This window comes from Tyto alba, unplaced genomic scaffold (assembly GCF_018691265.1).
Source record: "Tyto alba isolate M040663 unplaced genomic scaffold, T.alba_DEE_v4.0 Super-Scaffold_5, whole genome shotgun sequence".
NCBI classification, from domain to species: Eukaryota; Metazoa; Chordata; class Aves; order Strigiformes; family Tytonidae; genus Tyto; species Tyto alba.
The window spans coordinates 21,354,847-21,376,107 of NW_024881326.1; the positions used below are offsets into that span (position 1 = coordinate 21,354,847).

General features: G+C 40.1%; 1 protein-coding gene across 2 annotated transcripts in view; it reads left to right on the forward strand.

Moving 5' to 3' along the window:
- The window catches only part of MAP7D3 (MAP7 domain containing 3), a 46,725-nt gene that overhangs the window by 21,567 nt on the left and 3,897 nt on the right, over positions 1-21,261 (forward strand). Inside the window, exons 7-19 of one of the 2 annotated variants that reach the window (XM_042807060.1) lie at positions 4,132-4,233; positions 6,628-6,726; positions 7,119-7,217; positions 8,262-8,387; positions 10,669-10,808; positions 11,192-11,322; positions 11,904-12,148; positions 16,556-16,691; positions 17,636-17,816; positions 18,960-19,064; positions 19,330-19,383; positions 20,173-20,266; positions 20,729-20,927. In XM_042807060.1, the coding sequence (XP_042662994.1) occupies positions 4,132-4,233; positions 6,628-6,726; positions 7,119-7,217; positions 8,262-8,387; positions 10,669-10,808; positions 11,192-11,322; positions 11,904-12,148; positions 16,556-16,691; positions 17,636-17,816; positions 18,960-19,064; positions 19,330-19,383; positions 20,173-20,266; positions 20,729-20,927 (1,711 nt within the window). The remainder of the gene's footprint in view (positions 1-4,131; positions 4,234-6,627; positions 6,727-7,118; positions 7,218-8,261; positions 8,388-10,668; positions 10,809-11,191; positions 11,323-11,903; positions 12,149-16,555; positions 16,692-17,635; positions 17,817-18,959; positions 19,065-19,329; positions 19,384-20,172; positions 20,267-20,728; positions 20,928-21,261) is intronic. The other variant, XM_042807061.1, reaches the window with a different exon arrangement.

Sequence of the window (21,261 nt, forward strand, 5' to 3'; positions counted from 1 at the left end):
TAATTTTCTCCAGAATTAGCCAGTTTGACTGGATTGGTTTACCTGTTTAACATGTGTTCCTTGGATCCATATATAAATCCAATTACTGTATTCCACATTACCAAACATCATTTAACCTTGAAACTAGGAAATCACATTTGCCTTACATATTTACGAAAACAGTATTTTTTTTTCTCCTCCATTCTTTTCTACCTTACCTAATTTTATTAAAGCTAAACTTTCTAACAAACATAAAATAATGGGGTTTGCTCTGTCCTAATTTATATGAGGAAATGAGTCTTGTCTGTCTTTTTGATCATAGATCATCTTCAGTGCTGCTGAAGCACATTAAAAATAAAGTGTCTTCCAACAAACATGCTCGTGATGTAACAACAGGTGCTTAAGGTATACCTTATGCATCATATAGTAACAAGAGAAGTATGATAGATGACTGCATAATTTTGGATAATTTGGCACCAATTTTGAAAAAAATTACGATGGAGATGAACAATGCAGTGTTTGACTAAGACATTTGTGCATCCACACTGTTTTAAATTTGTGTTTGATTGTATGTTTTCAAACATACATCTCTCTTACCTGGAGTGGATAATGTGGAATCATGATTGGATTTATGCTTCTCGTATTTACTCCTGTTTCAGGATCATTCTTAGCTTTTTATCTTTCTGGGAGCTCCTCAGTTCTGCTTAAACCATGTAGGATGCCCAAGTCCAGCTGACTTTCTAAAACATCCTTATTTGGTCCTTTTAACCTTATATTTGCATAATTGCTGGAAAGACAACAATTAACTTTTTTTTTTTTTTCTCTGAAAAATGACACCATATGAGCACTGCTACATTATGTCGTTGTGGCTGAGCAGTGAACCTTGTCTAACAGCACATCCAGAGCAAGCTTCAATACAATATTATTTTTCCACCGTTGGTTTCTGTGGCAGATTTGGGACTAAAGGCTCCATTTCTTAAATTGGGGAAACAGTTTTCAAATATTCTTTACATGATTTTAGGACTAAAGGCTTTCTTGTCTGTTGTTTTCTTGGTTTCTCGTCTGTTGTTGCTGTGCAAAAACAGATTAAGTCATGTTCTTCCATTAACTGGTTTTGTCAACGGTAATATTTAGGAACATTGACTGATAAAGCATCATTTGTGGGTAATAGAGGTAGCATGCTCTGGAAAGTGAACCCCATGGGGTTGAACATTTCACCAACCATCAGCCAGTCCGTATTATGTCCAGAATGTGATTCATTGAGACTGCACCAAGTAGCTGACTGATGGCCTGAAATTTAAAAATTGATGAAAGCCCCAGAGTCGAATGTTACATTAATGACATTGCTGTCAGTGCTGAGGTGAAACACGCAGGGCGTGGGACTGCCAAGAGAAATGGCAAGGCTGTGTAATAAAGCATCCTTGATGACAGAGTCCTTGTAAATGAAGGAGGATTAGTGATGACTGCTAAGCAAAACTAGATGTTCAGGTGCATCTGTAGTAGAGACATGTGCTATTAGAATAGAAATTGGGCTGCCAGAGTCTCTCCTTTCTAAATAAAGAGCTTCCTTGTCCCAGTAGAAATTTGGAAGGAAGTGAGAGACAGATGATCTTATTTTATTTAGCCTAATTTTATTCAACCCCAGATAGAGTATGCTGCAGCACCCTCTTTGTGATACTCAGTGAGAAGTTAGGGTTGAGAGCTGCTCTCTCTTGTAATGAATTTCTTAAGATACCGTGTGTCCCAGCTCCTTACCCAATTGCAGGCCTTGCTACATGGCAGTCATATGCTTTCTCTGGCTTTGCTGCTACATTTTGCTTTCCCCTTTCCATTAAAAAAACACAAATGTTTGCTGTCACGTGGGATTTCTGCTGTATGCTGCTTCCATTTCAAATCCCCTGATGTAAGTATTCTAATTTTCCCCCCAAAATGCAAAAGGTATTTGAGGTATTTTTTCAAAAGATATTTTGTAAATATCTATGTAACCAGATTAACTTACTCAAGAATATCCTGTCTGTCTTCTAAAGCTTTTTTTTCCTAGTGAATTGTCCAAAGCTTTAAAGTTTGCAGAAGCTGTCCTGTGGATGAGGTAGGGAGAAAGTTGAGGCCATCTGATCATATATTTGCAAATGTATTGATCAAAAATGCATTGACTTCTTAAGATCTTAGGCAATTAATGCAAACTAAAATTTTCTGGAAGAAGAAAACCCAAATATCTGTATGAATACCCTTTATCGATTAGATTTTTTTTCTGTCAAGGCATTAATTGAAATATTAGCTCATGCCTTCACCACTGCTCTCTGTTCCCCTGAAAAAACAGAAACTGATTTTTTTTTTTTTTTCCTGAACAGTCATATTTAGCCTGTGCTTTTTTCTTTTGAGTCTTCTAGTAGGAGTTTCATCCTTTGTCACTTTACTAAACAGCACAGCTCACCTCCAGAACTTGTAAACTTGCTGGAAAAGAATTACTTTGCTCGGTGTAATTTTTCTCAAGGCAAGATTTAATTTTTTGCCCTCTGTGTTTCAGTAGGTGATAGATCAAATCTCAGATTTCATGCAAGTGCTGAAGTCCTAATTTGAGCCAGGAGAAATTTGTATGAAGCATCTCCATGATGTTTGGAGGCTTTAGACTTGCATGCTTGAGTTCAGGCTGGAGCCAGGCTTTCTTTTTCAGAGCAGACGCTAGAGGGTACTCTTTACCTTTGAAAACACACAGATACATGAATTATGAGTTTCCTGATTTTTGTATATAAAACCTCTCAAGGCTGTTTTAGTTATCACAGTAATCAGGCTTCATTCATAAAATGCCTTTTTTTTTTCTTTTTTGTTATGTTGGGAAAGTATCTGCTAAGCTCAGACCTTAATTTCTTAACTAGGTGTGGTAGATCCCCCTTTTTCCCCTCTTACCCTGTGGGGACTTTGCTCTTGTTCACTGTGACAAAAGCTTCTCACTTCTGCAGCTTCAGCTCCAAAATTTGGTTTTCACTTGACATGGTTTTGTGGGAGGCCCCTAGCTCAGGGGGTTGGGCACATCTCTCGAAAGTATGATACAGAGTCAGAGCTGTCCATAGGAATCTTTATGTCCTGGCTCTTGCTATGAGGAGCTGCTATAGCATGCTGGCCAAAGGGAAAAGATTCTGCCTCTGGGGTGAGTAGTGCTGCTTGTTCCTTTGGTACTTATGCACTAACGAGTTCACTTTAATCACCTTTGCTGTCCAATGTGCCAGCAAAATCGATTACTTGTGTTTGACGTATGGAATTTCTTGTGTTTATTATGCTGGTCTGCACTACTTTGTGTGCGTTACCGTTTTCCGCTTCTTGAGTCTCCATAGCAACAGGTACATGCTTTTCCAAGGCTTTCACACTTTGGGGTAGTGTTCATCCTGAAAGTACATTATTTGAAATGAAAAATAAGGTATTTATCTGACTTGTAGTAAACTTGAAATTTTGCCATGTAAGATGTGATTCTTATGTGTGTATATATATATATCTGTGTGTATACACACACACACAAAAAAATAGTTAATGCTTCTTATGGCAGTTTTTTTCAGAAGAGTTGCCAAATTGATAGGAAACACAACCTTAAGGACTAGCTTTTAGAGAAAAATTGGAAATTTCTAAAATAGCTGGAGCAACCTTTCAGAAGTAATCAGAAATTGGAATGTTTTCTTGCCTCTTCTCAATAGTTGCTTTTATGCCTCCAAAAGCATCTGTTTTGGTTTGGTTTTGTTAACTAGTGATTGTAAAACAGTTCTGACATACCTACGTGGAAAGAATGAAGAAATAAATTGTTTTTTGGGTTTTGTTGTTACTTTCTCTGTCTTACCAGTCTGGAAACAGCACACAACCTCAGTAGCTTTTGTCTTTACATGTTAGGAGCACAGGATTTAAAAATCACTCCTTTGCATACATATGCATAAAATCTTGGCATGACTCCCCTAAACTGAATGCCTTTTCTGTGCACGTTACAACTGGTGCTAATTGTACCAAGTCTGTTCAAAGGAAAAAAAATAAATAATCCCTGTTTGTCAGTAAGTAAAACTGGAAATAGCTTTCAGGATGTAATACTTCCAGTGTTAGCTCACAGCAATGTGTGAAAGATTCTTCTTCAGGTATGAAGATGAATTCTAAAGGAAGCGCTTCTTTACACAGCCAGCAAGCGGTCCACCTCCTCAGCAAACCTCAAACAGACAGAAGCTGTCATGAATAAGCGGTTGTCATCATCTGCTGCGCTTTTAAATGCTTCTGATCGAAGTAAGTGTTTGTGTGCCTGCTGGGAGCAGGTGTGCTGCTCAACTGTTATGTGGGGGGGGAGACAGGAGGTGGAACGATACTCCTCTTCCTCCCTTGCTGTGTAACTCACTTTGTATTTTGATCTCAAGTGCGTTTCATGCCATTTGTTAATCCAGCTTGACTGTTCAGGGCTTTGGCCCGGTTGATGTGATCTCTGTTAAGAAGAGTAACGGTAAAAACTGCTGGTTTTTTATTTTTTTATTTCTGTAATTGTTTTACTAAAGTCAAATCTTGGTGAATGATTGATTTACAAATCATTTCACATCATCTTTATGCGTTTGCATGCCTTAAATCACACCCTAAAATTTCAGCAAAATAGAAGTAGTACCAAAAAAAAAAAAGTTTGCCTTGTTTTGTTAGACAGCTTCAGTCATTTGATTGCCTGTGGGAAGGAAAAAATCAACTTAGTTTTGACATCTTTCTGTTGTGCCAGTCCTGTACTCTGTAGATGCACACTTTCTTTTTAATACTAGAATTCTGCTTTAAGCAGAGAAGGATGCATGAAAAACCCTGACACCTGTGGGAGTATTTTGGGTGGTAGGAGGAGATTGTTTTGTTCTGACTTGGAGTTCCAGCATGATTGTAGCCATAGCACGCAGCTCTGACACTGTTTCCTAGCCCAATAAATTAGTGTAATCTTGATACTCATACTCAAATTATTCATTTCTTAAATGGTAAGTGCACACCACTGCTTGCAAGCATTCTGGGTTGCTTGCTGTGCCAGTGTCTACCAAGGAATAAAAATGGCCTGGAAGCCAACTATTCCTTTAGTTTTATTTTTTAAGAGTTTCTAAGAGTGTTTGCACTCTAGAGAACTGTCTGCCAATTTCTGTGGCTTCCAGTCTCATTTTGAATTGCACCTTTGGGGTGGATGAAACTTCTAACTGCAGCATGTCATGTTTAGAATGTGCACCGCACAACTAGTCTTAACAGGGATGTAGAGAGTGAGGTAGATCACTGGTTTTCCCACTCTGTGGTAAACCTGTACATGTGAATCTCCTCTGTCCCATCCCAATACTTTCTGTAAATCATAGCAATCTGCCTTCTCCAAATTAAAAAGTTAAAAATTATGAAACACAAGGAATTGTCCTAATCAAATTGTTAAGAAAAATAAAAATTATTTGCATGAGCACATATCGTTTTGTTTTAGCCTGAGATTTCCTTGTGGGGAATATTCCCAGTGTTTCATAGGAGCCTGCCTGTATCCCCGATGCTTTTTTTTTTCTTTTCCAAAATGATGAAAACCATTAATAAGCTAAGAGCTGTTTAATGCAAAACCAAGTTCAGTTAGGTCTGCACTGCAGTGTTCTATCAATCTGCAACCTTTGATCAAATGAGCTGTGCTAGAAGAATCCCTAACAAGGACGCAGCTAACAGTGATTTTGCTGGTTCATGTTGGAAGGTGATGCAGCAGAAAAACTTGTGCTCATACACCGTGTGCCTGGTAGGGGAATCGGTGACTATATACTGGCATAGCTGCAGGGGCTCTGAGTCACTGGAGACTGCTTGTGATTTAAAACGATATTTATATATAATGTGTCTGCACGTTTCAACTCTGAGTCAGAAACAGGGCTGTGAAGTACAAATTAAGCCTCTAACAGAGGAAGTCGTTAATTATCAACTAATTGGGATTGCTTTCAAACTTACTGTTACACCTCAGAATCCTTTGTGAATCCTTGTTTGCTTTGGAGGAGAAATTCTTAGGAGGCCTGAAATACAAGAAACTTGGACAGGAGCTCCAACTGGTCCACACGGTCAGGATGTAGAGGTCGACTAACTGACAGGTTTAGATCACCACAGCAAGTTAGAGCGATTCTGTGCTCTTGATCTGGCACGCCAGAAGAAATGGCTGTTTGGTAAAAGATGGCTAAATTCAGACGACAGACGGTACAGTCACAGAATTAACCAGACTGCTTCTGGTGTGCACATGTGTTGGGGAAGGTGGAGGAGCAGAATGCAAAAAAAAGAGAGGAAGATGCTTGTCCCTGGATCAGTGGAGTATTTCATCAGCTGTGTTCTGTGTGATTTCTGAGTTTGCTCTTACTCATACAGAATGTGAGCAATGGCCTTTTAAGTTTATTAATTTATTTTAAAAGGCTTACAAGGATGGCCTCGGTAGGTCAAACAAGAAGTCAGTTGAGACCGGCATCCTGCTGCTATGATCAGTAACACATAGGAATATAAGAAATAATGCTTTATAGAGAGTAATTCTTCCCTGATCCAGTTTTCCTGCTTCTGAAGTATTTATACTGTAAATTGACTTAATTACTCTCTGTATCTGAGGGAAGTGGGGCAGGTGTTGGAGGGGAATTCTAGGCTTTTCACCATAATTAATCCATGCACTTTCACTTCCAGGTACCACAAAGAGAAGTGCCTCATTAAACAGACTGAATAACAAAGTTCCTCTACATTCTCAGCAGTCAGCACTCAAAGGTTCACAGGTGGAACAGAAAGGTGCTAGAAACCAGTTTGTGTGGAGAATTGGGAGGCAGTAAATGGGATATTTGAAGTTGACCGTAAACCATGCCCCAGTTTCATTATAAATGTTTTTACGTGGGCTTTTTCTGCTGGGCATGTAGCCTATGCACTATGGCATAAATATTGTGCACATTGCAATGTCAGATATTGGGTAACTGTGTCTGTAAACCAGCTGAGAAGCAGAAGGGTGGGGGGAGAGTAGACAAATGGTAGCCAAACCGTTTAGCACATGAGAAAATAGTGCTTCATAATGATAGGGCAGTGGTTTTAGCTGATTGGCAAAAGCAAAGCATGGGAATGGCAGTTTAGAAAATCATATATATATAAGTATCTTGTTAAAAATAATCTTCCTTACGCTTGATCTCTAGGAGGAACAGAAAAGAAGAGGAGCACATCTTTGAATAGAATGAGTAGTAAACCCCAGTCCTCTCCAGAACTAGAAAAAGTGAAAAAGGAAGAAAAACCAGGTGGTTGTTTAATAAAGCTGAATATTTCTTTCTAAAGCCATTCGTAGTAAAGTTTGGATAGGCTTACGTACCCTAGTTTTCTTGGTTCTTAAATTTTTAGGACTTTTTAATGGCTTTTTTAGTTATCTAGCAGTAAAGATAAAATTGTAAATGGTAAAGATCAAATTTCTCCCTTTGGGCAAAAAAGAAATCCTGTAAGAAGGACTTCGACTTTGTTAAATGGCACTGCAAGTAGATAGCAAAATGTCTCTCTGCTAAAGAGAGAGACATTTGAAAGCTGGTAGGTTTAAATGTAAGATACAGTAAAAATGTCACTGATATGTTCACTTCTTAGTTAAATCTCACCTTTGCTTTTTAAGCTCTCTTTCATTATTCAGTTTCAAAGCAACTTCTCTGTTCCTGCTGCTGGCCTAAACTTTGTGCATGCAAGTGGAAGAAGAAACCTGCTCTCTCTGCAGCCTCTTTTGGTCTCTGTATTCCCCACTAGGTTACAAATAACCTCTTTTCCAGGAGCTCTTCCTAAAGCTGAAGACTAGCAACTTTTCTAACATGTTTTTTCCCTTTGAGTTAACGATTCTCAAACTTTCCATTTTAGCAGCTATTTCCAACAGTGGAAATTAGATTCTGCTTCAGAATCTTTCCTTCATGGGAGGATGATGGGTGCTGTCTGTGTGAATTGGTGTGTGGAAATGATGCCTGATGATAACTATTTGCTTTGACTTGCAAGTCTTCTTTTCATTACGTCAGAACAGCCTTTCCTGTGATCTTGAGAATATAGCTCTGAAGAGCTGGGTCAGAAGCTTTTCATACTTTGACTGACTTCAGCATTCATCTCTGTCATATGTGTGCCAGTTTTTGCACATTAAAATGATTAGTGCTTCTGTGCTTTTAGTTTGGATTTCCCTCTCCATGACTTCAGTATTTTTCTTCCAAAACTGTTACGATTTGCAGCAATGCTCACAGTCTTCCTTTGCTTTGTACTGCTTGTCTTTTTCATTATATGATTTCATGTTGGATCCTTTTTGATTTGTTCCCACCATTTAGCTCGTCGCTCCCAGCTCAGTCCTCTGGACAGTAGCGTAATCAGTCGCCTCCTCGCCCCCACACAGGCCTCCTTAGCTAGGAGTAAAAGTGCTGCTACATTATCGGCTGATGGACAAGATCCCTCAGGTAACAGGAGGGCAGCAAAGCCTGAAAGTTTTATGCAGTTGCTCTTCAAGCAAGAACTTACATGATAGTCACTAACTGTGCTGCACTTCAGTATGAATCATATATGGTTATGTATAATATTATCCAGTATTTTCTTCGGTCAGTAGTAACCAGTTTGTATGCAATGTTGCATGTTCACTTTACAAAACCACAGAATAATACTGGCTTTTAAACTCCAGTGCCAGTTTACTTACTCTGCAGAGTACCAGATGCTGGTGTTCGGTTTGGGTTTTGTTTGTGGTTTGTTTTTTTTTTTTATTTTTAACTGGCAGAGATCTGCGTTTGAGTGTACCCTCAAATGAATCTGAGACATACTGGTCAGAGAACAGTGCTAGGAAGTGAAAGGGAAAAAACCCAAATAAACATATAATTTCAAAGGAGGCTGAAAGGAGTATGTGCAAAGACTAAATTTCTCTAGGGGGAGAAACTCTTGCAGGAACATGACAAAGGGGTTATCTTAACATAAGTACAGAGAGCCCTGAGCCGGCTCTGCTCAGGCTGATTGTAGAAGTAGAGGCATGCTAGGAGAAGATACTGTAGAGAAACCCTGGCTGGCTCAAGCAATTTTATATTGGTCCAGACTGAGCTCATAAGCCCACACTGTGGCTTGACTTAGTACTGGTGCAGGAATCTCTGCATCGTGAGCAAGCCCTAGCTGCATCCCACATGTTTTATAATTCTGACTGGTTGTAATAATGCCCCAGTAAATTCCTATCTGGAACCAATATGGAGTCCTTTCTCCTCTCTTACCTGACAACTTGTGTTCCCAGTTTTGCTTGTTTCCTCTTCAGTATGTTCTTCCATCTTTATTTTTTATTTTATGCCACTTAACTTGGTCCTTGTTGGTAATGGTGACATTTCTACACTGTTCCCCTTGTGTGGTAATCAGTTGTTACTTTTTTGGTTCGTAGTCAGTCGTCTTTATTTTGCACACCTGCCTATATGCCACTTTTATTTCACCATGAATATTTCAGTTCATGTCATGTGGGGAAATACCATCTTTTTCACTGTTACTGACAGCATGTGACTTATTCACTATTGCTGAATTAAAGATAACTTTTACATTTTTATCAGTTTACTTAAAGGTACTTTCTTCATTTCAGTAGAAACGTGCCTGTGCTTTAGCACAAACTATGCACAAACAGAATGCAGTTCTTCTTGCACAAATGCTATAAATATAAAAATAAAATGTATTTTCCATAAAGTTACGAAACTAAGTGCTGGCATCTGTCACAGTTTATTCAGACTATAGAAAAATCCAGTATCTAGTTTCAGAAGTAGATTTTTACATCTATGTATGCTTATCCATCTATGACTATGCTAGTGAAAAAAGTAATTAGAAGATACAATTTCTTTCAATATCTTACGTGTGAAGAGATTGACACTTCAGGTGGGAAAGGTATTTTAGTTCAACAGTTGACCTTTTGATAGGTTTCTTTTATACCACCTATTTTGATTTGTTAATGTGGATAAAAGGCACACATATTTAGTAATAAAGGGGCAGAAAGGAGAGTAAAATAAGGTTGCAGAAATGCTTATTTCACAAGAAAAGGTGTAAAGTAATGCTCAGATTCCTAATGTAATGCTGCTTTATAACTACTCTGAAAAGAAGGAAAAAGTTCTTCCCTGTGCGGGGGGTGAGGCGCTGGCCCAGGGTGCCCAGAGCAGCTGTGGGTGCCCCCTCCCTGGAAGGGTTCAAGGCCAGGTTGGACGGGGCTGGGAGCCCCCTGGGCTGGGGGAAGGGGGCCCTGCCCGGGGCAGGGGGGGGCACTGGGGGGGCTTTAAGGTCCCTTCCAACCCAAACGGTGCTATGATTCTGTGATTTCCTCCTTGAGTATGGGGGAAACATGCTTAAAATTTGAAGCTGGCATGAAGAGCTCGTAAAGAAAGATGCTAAGCCATTAAAACTGAAGTATTTGTGATTAGATGCAGCTTGACTAAAACTAAAGTAACACTGGTGTATTGAAAATTTAGACATTGTTTGGAAAAGCATTTTATTTTTATCTACTCCAGACTGCTGCTTTCAGAATGGTTTTATTCTTGGTGCTGCTGCTTCCAAAGTACTAATCACGTGGTGGTGGTGTCTGTGTCCGTGACCCATCGCAGTGTGCACTGCCTGTGGTGTTTCTCTGTATGGTTTCTAACACACACAATCTTTCTTTTTCTCCCTCTTCTTTTTCTCCTGTTCTTATGCTGTGCACTTGGTTCTTGTTTCGTCTTGTCAAATTCCTAACTTTTACAGAATCTCACCTCTGTCCTCGTTCAGCTTCAGCCAGTTCCATCAGTTCCTCAGCTCCTAAAGTGCCCGTGCGCAGTCGTAGCATCGACAGATTGAAGTCCTCTGTATCTTCATCTGAAGCAAGTTCTCCAGATTCAACCCAGGTTTGTTGAAGATCCACAGGAATTAGGTTTGTATTAATTGGGGGTGGGGGTGGTTTTGGAACGGCTCAGGATGGGATCCTGTTTCAACAGTTTGCTTGCTTATTGAAATGTTCAATAGCATTTGCTTCAAAAACACAGTATTGAAAACAAATAGGGATTTTATAGTCCTTGGTCCCTCTGGTATCTTAAAGGCACGCTGTCTGTTGCTTACGGTTGCCAGAGTTTAATTTAGATAACATATTGACTGGGTCTATGGTTTGGAATGTAAAGGAAGTGTAAAGTACATCTTGTTGAGAAATTACATGTTTGTTGTGGTAGCATCTCCTCTGTCTGTAAAGCGTTCTAGAGAATGAGCATTATTTTGTTTTTATGTATTTTTGTAGAAATCAGAAACAGAAAAACCGTCCCCGGGTTCTGGTTTAAGACGCCCTCCCTCGCCATCTGTGTCTGCCCGTAGAAGATCCCCTTCTCCTGCTAATTTGGTGAAGCGTCCTCCATCACCTTCTACAGTTAGGTATGTGTCCAGGTTAAATGCCATCTTTTATTCAGAAGAAAATGAAGGCTGCTTCCTGCCTCAGCCAGCTGTGCTGTTAGCATTTGGATGGCCTACACTATGCCATGTTTATACACATAAGGACTTCACTTTTGATCCTCCAATTTCTCTTTTCCACAGTAGGGATGCAGCCCTTACATGAACCTTCCTCTTTTGTGAGGATAAAATACACCCTGGCTTTCTGTAGTCTGTGAAGTAAAACCAACAGGGAGCGTGTAAGCTTCTGAATAAGTTGATCTGTCTGTATTTTTGTAGGGATTTTCTTGGATTGGAATCACAGGGTTCCTCCTTGATGTGGAGTAAGTGCAGGTCTGGGCCAGCAGACCTGTTCTGATGTTAGCGCACAAGTAGTGAGTTCAGGTGCCTGGGGTATTTTGGAGTCCTGTATTTGAGTTTTATGAGGAAGGCACCAGTAGTTTGTGTGCGGATTTATTTTTAAAAGCAAGGTATGCAATATAAACTAACCAAAATAGACTGCTGTCCTCAGTTGTGTGATTGAAGTGTTTGGTGTTAACCCTGAAAAATACTCTTTATTTCAACAGACAGAAGACTCGACCACCTTCACCTAGCGTGTCAAAACAAAGGCCACCATCTCCTACTCCAGTCTCCAAACCGGCACCCGTCCAACGTCCACCTCTCACGCCAGGTGTTCTAAACATTACCAAAAAGAAAACTGAAGCAGAGAGCAAACCAAAGGATAAGAGCACAGAAGGAACAGGACAAGAGCATGGTGCTTCACCAGTCTTGGACAGGGATGCGGTAGCTGCTAGCACAAAGGCCAAAGAAGGTGAGTGTTTCTCAGTGACTGAAGCACTCTTATTCGAGACATCTCTGGTGTGTGCTAGGACTGGTGAAATAATTCGTTCGTGAGGCAGACCACTGGAGGGTAGGATGCTTTAAGGCAGAAGATGTTAATTTCTGATTATTTATACAATAATTTTATGTGGTATGACTTTTGGGTGTGGATTTTAGTGCAGTAGTCAGTTTATTTGACTTGAAGATTTAAGTCAGGAACCTTCCATATTACTGCTTGTACTATGATTTTAAAAAAAGCAGAAATCCTGTTTGCCTTTTGGACTTCAGCCACACTAGCTGAGGGGTCTACTAGCTCAGGTTTGCAAAGTGAGTAAACTGCAGAGGTCTTTCAGTCCAATTGGTAGTTCTTAAAATTGCTTGTGTTGACACCTGCTTGGAGGGGTAAATCAGCTACCGATGCATCGCAGGCTGAGAGCCAGTTTTCACAAAGCTAGAAGGCTGCCTCAGTCTTGATTCCAGAGAATGTATAATCATTGCTGCCTCAGGAAAAAGTGGTCGGTTCACAGGTCACACTGAGAAATTATCTTGGTAGATTAAGGAGAGCCATGTACCGGATAAGCAATTAGTCTCCTAGTCCTCTTCATCGTGCCAAGTAAGCACAGCCTCTGTCCCTCTTACCGGAAGAATGCCGTCTGCCATCTCCAGAACAGAATCTGGGAGAGCCTTCTGATGGGCTCTGGCAGGCACTTCTCTGTGGAGAGGGACTTAGGGGAGACTTAACAGGAAAAGGAGAGATCACTGGAATTTAAGCTGCAGCCCAGTGGACAGTACTGGGGGTGAAAATCCTTCAGACACCAGGTAAGTGGGAACCCATGCTTGCTGCACGTTACTGCATGTATGGTTCCTGTTGTGCGTTCCTCAGCTGCTCCAGTTGTCTGTTACTTCTGAGGCTCTTCTGACACTGCTCAATGTTGGATGTGAAATAGTGCTGACAAGCTCATTTATGGTACGGTTCTTTGAGCATGTGCTCCTCTAGAAGGAAGCCTGGTGTCACAGTCAAACGTGGATGTTTGTATGAAGCTGCGCATCCGTCTTCAGTGTCACATCATTTATCTTTGCAGTCGGAATGTCCGTCCCTCCATGTGCTGCGTTAGTGTGATAAATGTCTTGCGTGCCTCAGAGGGGGCATAATCAATTGTGATCGATGTCATCGGTTGGTTGAAACCTCCATAACAATGTGTTCTATTTCTGTGTCTTCCAGTTGTTCTGAAACAAGATGCCCCACCTGTCTCCTCTCTACACTGACTTCTGGAACTGTATTAACCCAGTTTATCTGTTTCCTTTTTATTTTATTGCTAATCTCCAAGGTAGTCATCTCTGTAGTGATTCGTACTGGGGCTGGGTGAAGCTCTTTTTTCTTTGACACATAGAAGATAAGGAAATAGTGGGCACGTTCTTTAACTTAGAGATGATTTCATTTATCTCTTTGGATGTTTTGGTAGACTGCAATACTGCAAAGTGAGGCAAAATCTTTGTTCTTACAAAGTTGCTTGCAATTTTCATTTTACACGTCTGTATGCCGTACACAACCCTGTGGGTTGGTGCAATACCATATTCCAGACAGCTTCTGAAGTCAGAGCGCACCAGTGAATGGCATGTGGCAAATCAAGTCTCTAGGTCTTGCAGGTTCAACCTACTTGCAGCTTTGTGCACTTGTATCTTCAGTCTCTTCTTCAAACTAAACTTGATTGCCCGTTGCTGACAGACGACAATCAAGTTTTTGTCTTGTTTTTTGTGTCTTCCTACTAAAATATACTGTTCTGCAGTAAAACACTTTTTATTTTTCAGTGACTTGGAGCAGTTGTCATTTCTGGCAGCAGCCTTTCCCAGCATCTCTGAGAGTAAAAAGGCTTGTTTCAACTTAAAGCATAAGAAGTGCTCCTTCATGAGCTCTCAACTTATGCATGATGATAGGTAATAAACTATCATGGAGCCTCACTTTCTTGTATCTGGGTAGTGAAGGCTTGGGAATGTGATTCCTAGATTAACTGTGAATAAATGATTTGCCTTGAAATTTGTTGGACTCTTCCCTCCATCCAACAAATAGTACGTTTTACAATTGTTGGGAGACATTTCTCTCGCCTATTTCCCTCTTTCCCCTTCCATCACAAAAAAGTACTTTGAGAAAAAGACGGTTCTTATCAGGAATGACAGTGGGAGTACAAGGAAAATGGAAATGAGTATAAAACACTGGAAGAATCTTCTTAAGGCATGTTAGCAATCACGGTGGGAAGTCCCATGTCCTGCTCTATGGAAACAGACTGTACAGGGGGTGCATGGAGATGAAAACACTGTTAAAGTAGCCATATGGAAAACATCAGTAAAGCTTCAAAAGTGAAAATGCAGTGGGAAGGTCCCCCACAGACTTGAGGTCCTACCCTTTCTTTTGTTTTTATGCCCCCTGTTCTTTCCATATCTACAGTGTTCTGAATCGTTGTGACTAATTTTCTTCTATCATTTTCAATACCAGGTATTCATCATATTTCAAGCTATCGTTACCATGTTATAACCCTATAATCTAAAAGCCTAAAACCTTTAGTCTTCTTGCTGAAGATTAAATTGTCTTATTTAGGTTCAGTTTTGAGGGGGGAAATATGCTAAATCTGACATTAAATGTCAACCAATTTTAGACGACTAAGATTCCAGTAGTGTTAAAATAGGGCTGCTGTATTGGTTGCTGTGCACGTGCACAATAGAAGATGGCCTCTGCTGTAAAAAGTGACTAGTCTAAACTAGCAAGACACTCGAGTGGTAGAGGCAGTTTGATTTCTTCATGGTTGTGTGCTGGCAGCACTAAAAAACCTCCCTCCTTTTCTTTAAATAACAAAGTTGCCGAATATAGAATAAAAGCACATGCAAGTCCTGAGGGGGCAGATCCTGCTAACGGTTCCTACAACTGCAAAGGAGTGGTCTTTCCTGCTCAGGGAGGAGGAGGAGGAGGAGGAGGAGGACTCCTTTTGCCTGAGTTCAAATTTGAAACTTTCCTGGCTGATTCTTGTTTGTGCTGACATGACTGCGTTTTTGCCCAAATCAGAAGCAACGCGTGTTCTGGGGAGGTGCTTCTTTTTCAGCACTGGATAAATCTAAATATTTAGAAAACTTCTCTGTGACTGCAGTCCACCAGTGCTGGAATACTTTTCCTAAGACTGCAAGAACAGTTTCTATACACAAAACACTCTCGTGATTCAGCTGCTGAGGGTTTACTCCATGGAATTGTGCCCCAAAGGTGCAGGTAGTGATTATGTGTCCATGAGGCTTAAGCAGCTTTTCAGGTATTAAAAGTTCCTAATGATGGCATTGTGTTTTGAATGATTTCTCTTTAGGTCAGGAGCAGAATAACTGATCAAACTCTGATGTCATTGGTCATTAAGATTACCTTGACTTGAATGTTAAGCAAACGTATATATGCTGATTTGTGAAATATTAAAAAGAAAGGCAGGTCCCCACCAACTTTATGATGCTGTTGCTCTACTGACACCAAGAGCTAATTCTCTGAATATTCAGATCATGAGTTCTTAAGTCACATTCAAACAGCAGTATTTCTAGAGAGTAGGAATAACTGATAAAAATCAGAGTTCTTTCAATGTATATTGAGAGCAACTGGATAGCAATGGTGGGGTTTTTTTCCTAATGTTAATTTATAATAGTATCTCATGTTCAGACACCATAACACCAGACAGGACATGAAAAAACACAAACTGCAAAACTGTACAATTATCTGCTAACCGCGTGGTTGGAGCTGTTTTGATCTCAATTGGAAATTGATTTGTTGCTAAAATGTGTAGAAATACAATATTATTAAAGTCATTAGTATGTGCCTTCATGGCCAGATAAAATGGTGATTATTTGCACACTAAGATACTCTATAAATGTAAAGGCATGAATGTTAATGTTTTGAAACAAGGGAAGTCGAAAAAATTAATATTTCCCCTTCAGGGTCACGTCAATTCAGTTTTATTAGAAGGAAGTTAAGTTTATTTCCTACAGCAGTTTTTTGGGTTTTTTTTGGTTTTTTTTTTTAGTTTTTTTGTAAGTGTTATAGAATAAACATGTCTGTTCAGAAACATGTTTTTAAGTGCCGTGGTAATTGGAGAATATCTTTAACTGTATCATCTAGAATATGGCTGGATCAGTGTAGTTGAAACGAGTTGTTGTTATTTCAGTGTCGGTGAGATAGTGGGGCTCTGCATCTCTTTAGGACTCCCCTTTGGCTCTCGTGGGCCCTTAGATACAGGCTATGCTCTCTGAGTGATGAGCACTGGTCGGAAAGGTAGCGGGTCAGCTGGCCAAAAGAAAAACCTCATCTCCCAGTGGTAACATCTTTCTTAATCTTAAATTACTGGGGCTTTTTAACAGCAGTTTGTTTTAAACTTTGCAGAATCAGGTAGCAAAACAGTAGCAGGGACCACCACAGCTGAAGAAGCTGCTAAAATCTTGGCAGAGAAACGACGTCTAGCACGGGAGCAAAGAGAGCGTGAAGACCAAGAAAGAATTCAGAGACAGGAAGAAGAAAGGTAACAATTCAGGAGAAGGAAGGGGTGCTTTCAGTGGTGGGGTGTGGTTGGAATGGACACTCCAGCTGTATATGTTTCCTAAGCTTTAATTTAAGTTCCTGTAAATGTTAATGCAGTTCCCGAAGCAGAGGCAGACGCTCAGTGCCATTTGAGACAGGACAGATTGCTCGGTGTACCGTTAATCTGTATCTCAGTATATATGTAATGCATAGTCCCTGTGCAAATCACTGCTGCTTTTTCTTTCCAGTCACCAGTGGTGCTTTTATTTCAAAACTAGAATGTGCTTTTTACACCATTTCTATTTGTTTTGTTTGTCTTGAAATAGCCAGCCTCTCTGTATTAAGCTTTCCTTTGATGAACTCAGCCAGTGATTCGGTGGTACGTTAAATCTCATGTTAGTGATCTGAAATTTGAATCAGAAATGCTGCTGCCAATTAATTCAAAGTGATAAATCAGTGTGCATTTGGTTCACTGCATAGTTGTTAAAAAATAAATGATTAACTTTGTGCTGACTGACTAACTTTATTCCAGATGATGATCTGGCAGTGTGCACCTCTGGTATATCTCTGGAATTTGGACTATAGAAGAAACAGCCTTTTAGGAAATCCACTAAATTTATGTTTGAATGCAAGTGGTATTTATTAAATAGCTGTCACTTAATCCAGTTCTTAGTCAAACATTCAGTTATTGGAGCAACCTGCCTTGACCTTGACTTAATCAGCAAAGAACATTTATGTACGCATAGATAATATCTTCCAAATTATTCTGCTTTATCATTTGACTGGTCTGGATTTGTAAATCCACACCAGAAACTACCTAGCTTTACACAGTTATTTTCTGATTGAATAACTTAGAACTTTCTTGCTTCCAAGTCTGTCTCATGTGCATGCACAGTTTTAAATAAATAAATTGCCAATCAGTAATCCGTATCTTGGAAACACTAGAATCAGAGAAGAAGAAATGGCCAAGAGAGCAACTGAGGAGAAAGCACGATTGGAGGAGCTAATCCACAGGCAGGAGGAAGAAAAGAGACTGGCTTATGAAGAACAACAAAAACAAGCTGAAGAGGAGAGGATCCGCCGAGAACAGGAAGAGCAGGAAAAACTTGCGGAGCTTCAACACCAGGTCTGCTTATCTGTAGGCTCCAACTGTGTTCCTCATACAAGCTGCTGACGTGTTTTGGAGGGGGTTGTCTTTGGTTTTCTTTCACAGAACAGTTTTGACAAATTGCTGACAGGAATGATGTAAAGCAGAGTACATCCTGTCTGAAACGGATTTGAGAATGTCTTGAAGTCCTTTCCTTGCCCTAGTCTATGTGATCTTTTTTTTTTTCAACATTTGATAAATTCAAGTGTTGGACAGAAGCAGATATTTTTGAAATTTTTTTTTAGCCATCTGGGATGCTATTTTGCATACATAAAATATTTGTACTGAACCCACTCTACCAGCTTACTGCTACAGATTATAAGGAGATAGTCTGTCTGGAAAATCATCTGCCTTACTCCGATTCCTTTAAAAGAAAGATCGGTAGTGTTTCCAAGTCTGCTTTTCGGTTGCTAAACAATCTTCCACAGCTAGTATCTGTGTACCTTTGCAAAGGCATCCTTCTAACTGAAGGAAGCTGTTTCGCAGAAAGTGGACTTTCTTTAAATGAGATCAGTTTTGAAAATTTAAGCAATTTTACAATTAAATTCGTTGTTTAAAGAGCTGCATCTTATGTATAACATAAGAGTCTGAACATTTCTTTAAAAGCTTGTTTAAGTTTGTAACAATTATTCAGTGGTAACTATGCTTCTTGCTTCTTTCCAGTCACTGGAAAAGATTTTCCAGTGTGGAAGGAACAGAAGATGTTCAGTACTAAGTATCTTGGTAGTACTACCTGACTGCCAAGATTTTTAAGTTAACCTTGCCACATTTAGAATTTATTTGCCATCTTGTTACTTTATAAATTATCATTCTTAGACAAATTTTCATCCTGAAGTATAGTTTGAACCCTGCATAGCTCAACAACATCCAGAGCATTTGCATAATCACAATATAGCTATGCACATCGTTTTTCTTTTCAGATCAGTTTCTGAATGTCATAGTAATACATATTTCATGTCAGCAGCTGGGTAATTGGCATTTAGCTCGATGTATGGTAATATTAAATACTGATTGTCTGATGTTCCTGTCTGTGTTGAACCACAGTCTGTGTCACAGCTCTGCTTTGGACTCTTGGGAATGAGTGGCGCACTGAGTGCTCTCTTCTTCTTGTTTTATTTTCAGAGAGAAGAAGCGGAAGCAAAAGCTCAAGAAGAGGCTGAAAGACAGAGGCTGGAAAGAGAGAGAATTATGCAGCAAAACATGCAGGAAAGGCTTGAAAGAAAAAAGGTATACTGTTTTAAAAGCCAGTAGGTTTCTCAGCCTGAAATAGCAGTTGAAGTGTTGAACTGAACAGACAAACAGTCTCAGATGCATGTAAATAGTAATGTGGTTTTTAAAAAAAGCCAGCTTCACCTTGTGAGCTTTAAGAACGATGAATAAAGCAGTAAATTTATGAAATATGAAAATACATTATCACTGATGAAAATTTAAACCAGAGTGCTGAAATATAAAGCTCTGTATGTCATAGCAAATATTTTCCCTGTTTCAACAGAGAATCGAAGAAATAATGAAAAGAACACGAAAATCAGATCAGAACGAATCCAAGGTACTCTTTTGTTTGGATCTGTATGATGTGAGAATAGGTCCTTTCCAGGGTAGGCTTTGCCTTGTATCCTGTCTTCCTCTGTTACCCTTACACAAACTGGCTTCCACGTGAAGTGCAAAGTGCTGGTGCGTGACAGTAATTTTCAGGAGCTTCCCATTGCACACGTTCTTCTGCTTTGCTTGTTCCGACGAAAAGTCATTGATGCATTTTTGTTCAAGGCATATAGAAACAATGTGATCTGGCATTATTATTTGAGGTAGGTTAAAAGCCACTGGTTATTAATGGATTTTTTTAAAAAGCTGTATGCGTTCTGCTGGGGCTATTTCGCTCCAAATTCCTGGTTTCATCTGTTTGCTTAAAGCAAATCTTGGTTGCCCCTTGGATTGCTACAGTAAACTGGATGTATTTTTGTTAATGTAGTAACTAAGGTTTGTGGTAAATTATGCATATTATATTGAGGAGTAGTTGTCCTTCTCTGAACATTCAAAGACCCAAGTCTTCACGTAGCTGAAAATCAATAAATATTTACTACACGCCTTGGAGAAATGAGGGGAAAAGGAACTTGGTAGTAGTTCATAGTTGGGGGATGGACGTGGGTCGCACAGGTGCCTTTAGAGGCTCTGGCTCAGCAGAGCGTGTGCTGCTGGGTGGCCTGATGGTCTGTTAGCCTCTGGACAAGTGTGGCCTTACTGCTGGGCACAGAGCAGTCCTGCCTGGGAGCTGTGGTTGAACCATTTGTGAAATGCTAGAGGGTAGTGAGTTATTCTGAATAACACTCTGGCAATTCAGTTGCAGAATGAAGGGAAGTCTGCCTCTGAGGCTATGGAGGGAGAGGATATTGAAGAGGAGGAAGAGTTGGGTCTTGAGAAGACTGATCAACCAGGTAAGGAAACTTGATGAGTCAGGTCTAAGTTCCAGTCGGTGTCTCAGTGATGTTTAAGCATGGTTTAAAAAGGTCACTCACGTGGTAGCGTTGTGGTGGTCTGAGATGCAAGTCCCAGAAATGCCAGAGAGGCTTTCTGCTTCAACAGAGAGTAGATCATCGCCTGTTCCGTAGCACAAGAGACAGTCAAAATGATTAAATGCAAAAATGATTTGAGAGTGAGATGCAGGCAGCATGCTTTCATTTTGCAACTGTATTTTTAAAGATGGACAACAAATTTCATGTTGCTATAGGCAGCTTGTCTACAGAGAAATGAATCTGTTGAAGCCAAGTGCCTCAAGCTTTGGTTAGGAAAGGTCATTTTGGTACTTGCGTTTTATTCGTTTAGAACAGCAGTTCTGTTACTGAAACTCTTTTTTCTTATTTGTTTTTCCCTTTCTTTTTCCCCCCCCCCGCCTCCAGGAAAGCTAAATGGCATTGACTTAGCCCAGGCAGTCACGGGGGAGGCAGAGCGTTGTTTAGAGACTGCGCATAGCTTGGTCTGTACAGAATCTGAGGAACAAGATGTGTCAGAGTTGAAGGCCAGTGAAGTGTTTATGAATGGAGGCGATTTGAAGAGTGATGAGGGGTCTCTACTTGTTACTGAATTAAAGGATTCCAGGTGAGTCTGTGCAGGTGGCTCCTGTACTGTCAGAGCACTTACAAGAAATCTCGCTCTATGTTTAAATTAAATTTAGTGCTCTGTGTGGCGTTGCCTCAGATCTTGCACCCCGCTAGCTTTGTGGTATTTCTCTGGCTTGCTCCAGGCATGTGGTGTGTGCATGCTGTCAGTTTACTGCTTCACGCAGAGGCAGTTAGTTCAGGATAATTGCTTGTTTAGATGGCACCATGTTAACAGTACTGGCTTTGCTAAGAAGCCAGACACATAGCCAGCAACGTGGCAGTGTTGCTTACAAAGAATGGCATTGGCTTGAAATCTTTTCCCTTGGAATGGC